The sequence below is a fragment of the Leptonychotes weddellii genome, chromosome 1 (assembly GCF_054177405.1).
Source record: "Leptonychotes weddellii isolate Sample4059 chromosome 1, ASM5417740v2, whole genome shotgun sequence".
NCBI classification, from domain to species: domain Eukaryota; kingdom Metazoa; phylum Chordata; class Mammalia; order Carnivora; family Phocidae; genus Leptonychotes; species Leptonychotes weddellii.
Window position 1 is genome coordinate 180,324,641 of NC_138369.1, and position 10,003 is coordinate 180,334,643.

The following is a 10,003-nucleotide window of genomic DNA, read 5'->3' on the forward strand; positions in this document are numbered from 1 at the left end:
CCTATTTGTTTTGTTTTGCTGCCTGCTAGTAAAATTTATCCTATCTTTTAAAAAATTAAAAGTAAAACAAGAAAAGCCAATTTTTCTCTTAGCCCATTGCTAAGAAGGACTGTATAAATTCTTTCCTGAATCAGGAAAATGTTCAATTTAGATTTTTTTTGTCTTTTTTCACTGCATTTTTTGAATGCAGTATTTCTTTTCTCTAATTTTTTTTACAATGGAATATTATTTTTCTCTGCATTTTTAAATGGAATATTTTTTCTCCTGATTTTTTTATATTTTTATAAAAGTTTCTTTCTGTCTCAAATACATTCATATGCATTTATTGGCATATGAAGAAGAGTCGGGGAAAGGGGCAGACAATGGGATTAAGCAATATAGGGCAAAGAAGATTTATGATCCACAGTGATTTGAGGGACTAGGAGGGGGACCCACAGAGCTCTTAGTCTAAGAAAGACTAAGCTTGCTTTCCAGGTGGAGAGGCAGGCCAGCTGGTACACATCTGTCTTAGAGCAGGACCCGGCTGACACTGGGCTGGCCTGGCACAGGGGGTGGATGGGCGAAGCCAAAGGAATCCAGGATAACAGCTCAAGGGCTCAACCATCTCTGATGATAAAGGATGATGAGGGCATTGCAGACAATCAAGGTCTTGGGTAAAGAATTCCTGGGTGGCAAAGAAATGACATGGAGCCTGATGGGCTAGAGTATGGACTCTGTGGAGCCTGGAGCAGAAGATCAGAAGAAAAAAGAACTCTGAGGCTGGACCATTAGATGACTTTGTATTCTTCTGTTTTCCATGCTAAAGGAGTCCAGTTATCTGCAGGATGGGGAGGGCAGTGCTTCTGAACTTGAGCGCCAATGGTGACATATTTGTAGTAGTTTCCTGGAGCAAATGTTCCTCCCAGTTCTAGGACCAGCCAATTCCTTCTGTTTATTGCAAGAGTCATGGCTGACCAAAGCTCCCCTCCTTTCCATGTTCCCTTCCTTGCAGTGACCTCCACCATTCATTGCTTTAGTATTGGCTTCAGATTAGCTTTAGGAAGAATAGAGTTGCTAGATCCTAGACTAGCCACAAAATGCCTTTCTCTCTTACTCACAGAGGAATGCGGTTCTTCCTGGGAGTAGACTCCTTAGGTTGGGGATTTGCTCTCCCATGGCCTTTACTTAGTAATCCACAATCTAGCTTCTAGGTTTGTGGTGGAAATATTGGGTGCAAGTATGATTTTTTTTTTTTGTTACTGTTATTAAGTAATTTCTTATGGTTGGTGAAATCTTGCATACTTGGGTTTTTTGTTTGTTTGTTTTTGTTTTGTTTTGTTGTCACTTTAAGAATTTAACTACAAACTTTCTTTTTAGTTTTCCCAGGACCTCAATGAGCTCTTTCTATCTGCGAGTTTGAGCCTTTCATTTTAAATACTGATTTTTCATGTCAAAGGACTGCTCCTCCTTCCATCTGGTCTTTATTCTTCTCTCCAAATTTGCTCTTTAGGTCCTTGAATTTGTTCTCAGAGTCCTCTATTTTTCCTCATGAATTGCATCTTTTCCTCTGTTTGCTCTGTGTTATGAGCTTGTCTTCTACTTGGTCTTCCAAACATCCAATTCTTACTTCAGCATTGACTCCCCTCAACTCTCCGTTTCTTGCAGATTTTTTAAATGTGGGAACTATATTATTCAAGTAACAAGAAGCCTTTTAATCCTGCAATTGGAACTACTTTAGGCTCTTATAGGTATTTGTTTGTTTGTGTAAGATGTCCTCTCTTTCCCAGCAGGTCTGTTTCCTCAAAGGTTGCCTGCCAGTTATGAACATTCAGCCCACACTTCCTTTTGCTGGCTGTTGAACTCTGTACAGGATTCTAGCATCTCTTTTCCTTGTGGAAGTTAAGTTGCCATAATCAGCCACAGCACACCGTAGCATGGCAGGAGCCCTCATTGTTGGCTGGTGACCTAGTGACCTGAAAGTTGCCATCTCCCTGCTGGGGCCCTGCAAAGTCACCTCTGAGCTCCCAGCCCTCAGTATCCTCACTCTCCCAGGCCCCAGAATAAGAGGGAACCCAGTCCCTGTGTGGGCCTCCCATAGTTTTTCTGACCTCTGAAGTTATCCCCCTTGAAGACACAGGAGTACAAATGTCTCCCTCCTCCTAGGACTATTTGTGAGGCAGGCAGAGCCTACAGGTCTCCCTTTGGCTCCCTCACCCCCAGCACAGAGCTTCAGGCCTGGCCTCAGGCCTCTGAACCAGTAATCCCTGCCTTCTCACTATTCTCAGCGTTGAATACTGCCCTGCTCTTTCCTCTTAGAATCTGGCAGAGCCTGAAGATCTGCAAGAAAGCAGGCCTCTGGGCTCTGCCTTTTGGCTGGGTCCCAGCTGCTGCCCTGCGTTGCACACGGAGGGAGTGGGGTCAGGGCTGGAAGGAGGGGTCGCAGGGATCCAGGCATCTCTGGGAGTCCTTCTCAGGACAACAAAGAAGGCCTGGAGAATTTGAAATACGAGACCTATGACAGGGGTCTAGAAAAATACAATATATTCCAAGGGAAAAAAAAATGATGGATGTCAGAAACTAAGAAGCAGCAAATCCTGTAGAGTTTAAGACAGGGGAGAAAGGGAATAAAAGTGTAGCAAAAACTGATGGTGAGGTTTACCCTGGGGTCAGGGGGAAAGGGTGCTGTGACCAGGGAGGCATAGGGAGCCTAGGAGATGAGATGGTGAGATCACACCTACTGTTCACAGAGTTTACTCTGGAAGGGATGTCTTTGGACAATATTGCAGTAGGAAGAACACAGGCTCTTGAATATATATATATATATATACACACACACACACACAAATACACATGTATGTATATATGATGTTATATATAACATAATCTGAGACACAGTGTTCTCATGGTCTCATATGTAATTCACAGAATTGTTAGTTTGATATGGTAGAGAAAGAAAAGCACCAAGCACGTGGTAGGCATGCAGTGAAGGCTACAATTCTTGCTCTTGCCTCTTATTATTAGATCATAGATTCCTTCCAAACAAAAACATCCCTGAATTCCTGAAACTCAGCATGTTGCAGCCTAATGACTCTTTCAGCAGTTCATGAGAGAGTCCTTTTGAATACGGAATCAGTGGAAGGGGTTCCTGGTGGGGTAGCAGGTAGTACAGTGAAAAACAAGGAGTAAAACAAAACAAAAAAAAACCCAGCCCTAAGGTCAGGTTATAAAACCACATCCTCTGTGTTCTTTCCATCACGTCACCTTGTTTCTCCATAAAACTACATTATAAAACAACATTATAAAATGTCCTCTTGTACATAATGTGCTACTAATCAAGTCATTTCCCAATTCCAGTGCTTCTCTTTCAAGATATTGAAGAAGCCCTTTGGCATGTGAATTATTCTAGTGTCTGGACATTGGCTTCGTAATTGTAATCATACTGGTTATATGCCAGGGGACTGTGTGATACAGTTTGTCTCCCTCCCCATAGTTATCATCCACTAAGACATGTCTACCTCCTTTCTGCCTGTGGAGCATTCCTACAAGGATTATGGGGGGTGAGATGCATTTTAGAAAGAACTGAGATAGGATCGTGGTGGGGGGCTGGGACAAGAAAATCCTGCTGGTCGTGACACAAGTCTGGAAGGCTTTTTCAACCAGGCAGGCAAAGAGCTGAGGTGACAGGAAGTGTGGAAAGTTGGAGAAAGATTTCAGAGGTACTCAAGAGGTGGTGACAAAGAAAAACTAGCAGGGTTATAATTCTGTTGTAGAGAAAAGAAGGGGAAAATAAAAATTGAATTTGGGGCTTTCCGGAGAGCTTTCTAGGTAAAGAGGATGTTTGACCGGTATTTAGAAGATTGGATTATTTCTCCAAGGCACTCAGTTTTCCCTACTTTCTGCTCTCATGAATGGTGCAACCCAAGGGGGCAAGCCTTCCTAGGATAAATTAGCACTTAGCTCTTGCAAAATCACCAACCCCCAAAAAACAGAACAAAACAAAAAACACTGAAAGTTTTCCCAACTAATACTAGTGAAGCAGGTCATTTCCACATACAAAGATTAGTTGATAAACTGAACGCTCCTGAAGAAAATCTACTTTCCCTGAAAAGAAAGAGCATGAGCTATGAAGTCAGATGGTCCTTTTCTTTCCCCTGCCTCTATTAGGTCATCACTGAACTGTCCCCATGTGTCCTCATCTGTGATGATCGTTAGTGATATAATTCATATAAAGCAGTAGAGGTCCTAGCATATAATATGTGCCCCTAAAACATTAGCCACTAGTATTAATTAATGTTATTTCTCAGAAGTAGAAACTTCTTTAGCTATGGAAAGCTTTTATAGAAATGGCTTAATAGTAGTTTAATAGAAATGGCTTAAACATACATATTTATAGTATATAGATTTGTTGGACCCAACAGCACTATCTTAATAATTACAAATACATTGTCCATGTCAAATATTAGTGTATGGATGCAATGATTATAAGGAATAATGTTGTTAAATAATATGTAGTATTTTATATTCTCAAAAATTAATGCTGAATCTAACTTTATATTTAAAATGTGGCCTCTTTTTAAAATTGGAAAGCTAAAAATATCAGGATTTTAAAAACTCTTTACAAGTTAATAAAAAAAAGAATGAAAAAATATCAAATTTATATAAAAGGCACAATTTATTAATATAAAGGACATAAAGCACATACATATATATATAGTCATTTAAGCTAGAAAAATATGGATACAAACTTTCAAAGTGAATTATCAGTTGCATCAGGTTTGGGGGAAACACAAAGATATAGTATTTCTCTATACCTTAGTAAGACTGAATAAAAAATGGAATAAGTAAAATATTTACTTTTGATGGGATTGAAATGACAATTTGAACTCAGTATCTACCGATATCTTAGGAGCAGATAGAGTATACAAAGAATAAATTGTTTTTGTTTTTTGGTAAGCAACTAAAAACTAAGACATATTATTGTCCTATCCTGTTATTTATATTAATAAAAACCCAAAGTCTATATTCAAATAGTTACGAAAATATTCACGTACATACATGATTTCTTGTCAAAATGTATCCTTCCCTGACCATAAAAACTTCAGAGGAAAAAGAAAAATTCACTTTCCTGAAGTCTTTAATGTTTCTTAGACTATGGTTTTATCTTTCTTCTTAGTATAGCCCTGGAAAAGCAGTTTGAATGCAAAGCCCCTTGACAAAATATCTGCCTTCTAAAAGATGTTCATTTAATATACAAGAAAAGAAAGGCCTCTGGGGAAAGAGGATAAAGGAGTTAGGATTTCTAACTTCTAGGTTGAAAAACAAGATATCAGAAAGCCATTTAGTTTCCTTTACGCTGCTGATTAAAGCCTTCATTTTAACCTTTGTTATAAATCGAGCACGTTAATCACTAAGCTGTTTTTACACAATTAATATTAACGTTCTTCAATCTTTTCCCCGACTCCCCCGAAAAGCAATAGTTGGATTTTATTTATTCAGTGTATTGAATCAGTATTTCATTTAAAATAGAACCCTGTAAGCCTGTCTCTATTTATGTGAGATATAAACATCATGCTGATCTACATACATAATGCTGTGTCATAGAGAAATCACAGCTGTAAAATAATACAGCCTTTAACAATGTCGTTTTGAAGTAACTGGTGAAAGGAAAAGATGCATGAATCATTTTAGAAAACATATTACTGAACTTCCTAGAACAATCAAAGCACTGTGTGTAATACCTCATTCTGCGAAATAGCTTATAGAATCATAAATAGCCAATGCTCAGTTCCTGTAATTAATGTTAGGCAATTAAGAATGGCAAATCAATGTTCCTTTGGGTTCCATTTTTAGAAAACAGTGGGCATTTCAGCCATTTGCTGGCTTTATCAGTAAAGTTAGAAACTAGACCCAACTACACATACTGACTTCTGGAGTACACGCTCGGTGACTTCTTTTCCATGTGATAGCTTTTCTGGGTTGTGCGATGGGAAGGGACAGAGTATCTGTAGCTTCGGCTCTTTTCACTGTAACAGGAAACACAGCAGAACAGTGCCCCTCCAGCGATCAGCACCAGCGCCGTGGTCCAGCCTATGTAGAGAGCATCTCCAAGCTCGTGCTTTTGGGCAGTCTCCACTATAGGGTTGTAGAACTCTCTGATGATGGAATTGGCAACCCAGCTCACCGGGATGAGCACCAGGATGCCTGTGACGATGAAGATGATCCCAGCCATTAGCAAGATGTGACCCTTCACTTTCTCGTCGTCCCCAGTGCACCTGGTGCATTTCATGCCCAGGACAGCAGTCATGAAAGCCAGGAAGGACAGCACAGAGGCAGCACACATCAGCCCTCTGGATGCCTGTAGGTCTGGAGAGAGAGCCAACAGGGAATCATAGACTTTGCATTGCATCCTGATGTTAGCTTGCCTCACGCAATTCATCCACAGTCCTTCCCAGAAGTTTTCAAAAACCACAATGTTGCTTCCGATGAAGGCAGACACTCTCCACTGAGGCATGATGGTGACAGCCAGTGTGCCCACCATGCCAACACCACCAAGCACCAGTCCAGCGATTTGCAGGGCATAGGTAGCCATTGTCCTCCTGGATGGGTTTTATCCCACCAAACTCCTGAGCCAGTAGGAGCAAGTTTCTCTGTGCCTCAGGAGAGAACAGTTTTCCTGTAGTAATGAACTCAGAGCCCAGTGGTTTTTCAGAGCTGCTTTGCTACTTCTAGCTGGATTAAATCCAGTGTTGGCTGGCTGAAGTGCCACCCCCCCCCCCCACATTGACTAGGACAGGTAAACTTACAAATCAGGTGGGGCAACTTTCTCAGCCAATAAGAGGGGGATGGTAACCCAGGTGTGTCTAAACTGACAAGAGATACTTGGAACAACTGGACCTGCACATAAACATTCTTTGTACTTCTCAGTTTTCCAAGAAGACAGCAATATGTTTACCTGCAGGCACAATTACGAGTGTTTGCACAATCATCAAGAAATGCACCAATCTCTTGCAACATCAAAGGTGTACTTTGTACAGGCAATTCTGAAACTCTTTATAAGAGCTTCTGTGACCAAGGCATAAAATAAAATAATCTGCCTAAGAAATTGGCTAGGACTGTCAGAATGCCAAAGTGAAAGGAGAGTAGGGGATTGATAGATTGCTCATACCTGGGAAGCCACATTCTTTGGGACACATGTGATCCGAATGGTTGATTTAATTGTGTCTACAATTTCAAAGCAAGCTTGACTGTGGTGAAATCAGGGAACTGATCACACCGAGGACAAAATAAGACGAAAGTAATTAAATATAAAGGTTGTTCTCCTCCATGGTACCAAACACATATTGTTCTCTTTTGAACCAGAAAAACTACTTGATTGGTACTTTCCTGATAATCTTGATTTATAAGAGAAACAGTCGCAGAAACAATAAATTAGTCCATATGATTTTCTTACGTAGCAAGCATGCGTGATAACAAGCAATGAAGTGATTTACAAATCTATCTTCTTTTGTGGCTCTATCTTTGCTGCTCTGTCTTCCTAGACTGGAGGAACTTGAATTCTGTAGATGGTACAAGAGCCCTGGGTCTATGTAATGGCTGATATTTCTTTATGAAATATTTACAGGATAAGGTGACTGTGTTCTTGAATTGAATTGTACTACGTATTAACTAAACTGGTCTTTAATACCATGTCTGTAGGGGGAGATGGAAGCCCCTAAATGTAAAGCAATTTGGACTGTTTCTTCTCAAAATAATGGTGTTGACAGTGGTGGTGCAGAAATAAACATGCATGTTGATTTGGGAAACTCCACTAGCAATTTTCCCCGGATATCCACTGGAGTGCCTTTCCTTTTCAAATCTTTTCAAATTTTGAGCTGTACTTTAATCTTATCTTTACATCATAAAAACAGTCTTTTCTTTACAATTTTACTTCTTCCCTGCTTCCTTGTACGACCTGAACTCTGAGTATGGGGGAAGGCATTTCTTGCTCACTTATTAAACTTTAAAATTTTAATGGTTTCAAAAAATCTTGAGTAGTTTGCAGAGGTTATGGAAACAAAAGTGGTACATGGTAGGGAGGGGAAGAGGAAGATGCCAGAGTGAACTGTCTTTGGAAAAACAAATAAAACAAAAGAAATGGATAGTAGTCCAAATTGTTAATTTATTAGAGGGGACAGGTTGAAAGTTAAGAAATTAACACTTGATATTTGCAATAATTTTCTCATTTGTTGCCTTGTTAAGGACTAAACTATAGGGTGTTCCTTATGCTGACAGAACTATCTAGCATTTTCTCCTTCAGGCTTGTATCGGTTACAGATTTGTGATGGAGAGGGAAATAGGTTGATCTTGGAAAAATAATCTGTCATCCACAGTAAAACAGTTGAAATCAAAACAGCAGATTATTTTTTATCTTTAATTGCCAATCTGGGAAAAGGAGTGGCATAGCTGGTTGAACCAATGACTAAATATAAATTACATAAATATTATACACACACATATACACATATATATATGTACACACATGTAGGGAATCAACTCAAAATTTCTTTTTTTAAATTCACATGTGACATATTTTTAGGAGCTCTGTTAAGATAGAGCTGAATATCCCCATAAAAATGGGAAAACTTGAGACAGGAACAGGAAATTACATACATGAGCGTGTCTGCCTTCATAGGAGCTGCTTCCCAGGCGCACACCAATGGACCCGTTGACTTCGCGTACTATCAAAACTCTCCTTCCTTAAGCATTGAGCTGAACCTGGACCTTACTTCACAAAAAATATTTTTCTCATTTCAAAAATATTAGTACTCTACCACTGAAATTGTCCTGGCCAGAAGATTAGGATCAGAATGAGAAACCAACCCTGGGTTCACATTAGAATAATTATAGAGGTAGCTTGTCCTAGCAGAAACTAGCCCAGGGCATCCAGATAGGTTTCTTATCACACAGTGATCCAGCTAACCCCATGATATTTTGAAATAATTGTGCTCTAAAGGTCATAGGAAATGAGAAAGACAGAGAAAATTGGCAATACCAAGTTTGCCAGGGACAGAAAGGCCTAAATTCAGAGATTAAACAGTTGAGTTAACTGCTTACCTGCTTTTCTATAATATTATGTCTCTACAAAATGACTAACTTGCCTGTGAAATTCAGAAAGCAGTGATGGTTGGAGAATAAACACATTGATAACATTTTTGCTGTTCTTAAATTCAGAACTGCAGAGCAACCAACACAGATAGTTCTATAATCTGTACTTCCATTTCTACGGGAGAAGCGAAAGACACCAAGAAGCCGTGAAAGAAAAGCATGCTCATGTTGACCCACTGTATTCACTCTCTGGAGATCTCCCCTTTGTCTATATTATCGGAAGCATGATTTAAGTTTAGCAATTAAATTTACTAAATTAAATTCAGCCCTGATAACTACATAACACATGCAAATGCTTTCCCTTTATAAACGATAACACACAGTGTCATTGTCAGACTGAACTTGGTTTTGTCATCCTTATTTCTACAGCAATTAATCTTTAACCAACAATTCTTTAGTCTGGGGTTTCTATTAATTCTTATCACTACTTGAAATAATCTTTGCTTCTGCCAATCAAGCAGTTGCCAATTTCTATTGTTTTCTGGATTTGCTTTTGTATTTATTTTTCTCTGTTGTGTTGACAGTTTCAACCTGTATTTATTTTTAATTATTTTTCACTGTTAATTAACTGTACTTGGCTGATCATCTTGTCCTGAGAAAACAAGTGAACATATCAATAGATCTCTTTGTATGTGGTTCCCAAAAAAATATTGTGCATTGCTACATGTTCTTTTTTTTTTTTTTTTTTTTTTTTTTTAAAGATTTTATTTATTTATTTGAGAGAGAGAGAATGAGAGAGCACATGAGAGGGGGGAGGGTCAGAGGGAGAAGCAGGCTCCCCGCCGAGCAGGGAGCCCGATGTGGGACTCGATCCCGGGACTCCAGGATCATGACCTGAGCCGAAGGCAGTCGCTTAACCAACTGAGCCACCCAGGCGCCC

General features: G+C 39.5%; 1 protein-coding gene across 1 annotated transcript; it reads right to left on the reverse strand.

The window, feature by feature from the left end:
- Positions 1-4,627: 4,627 nt before the first annotated feature.
- CLDN8 (claudin 8) lies at positions 4,628-7,372 on the reverse strand. Its single transcript, XM_031029907.2, has one exon. The coding sequence runs from the start codon at positions 6,566-6,568 to the stop codon at positions 5,891-5,893; it is 678 nt and encodes a 225-aa protein (XP_030885767.1). The 5' UTR covers positions 6,569-7,372; the 3' UTR covers positions 4,628-5,890.
- Positions 7,373-10,003: the final 2,631 nt, after the last annotated feature.

What these genes read in the sequence shown, in the direction of transcription:
- CLDN8 (XM_031029907.2), bottom strand. Translation starts at nt 6,568, where the DNA reads ATGGCTACCTATGCCCTGCAAATCGCTGGACTGGTGCTTGGTGGTGTT.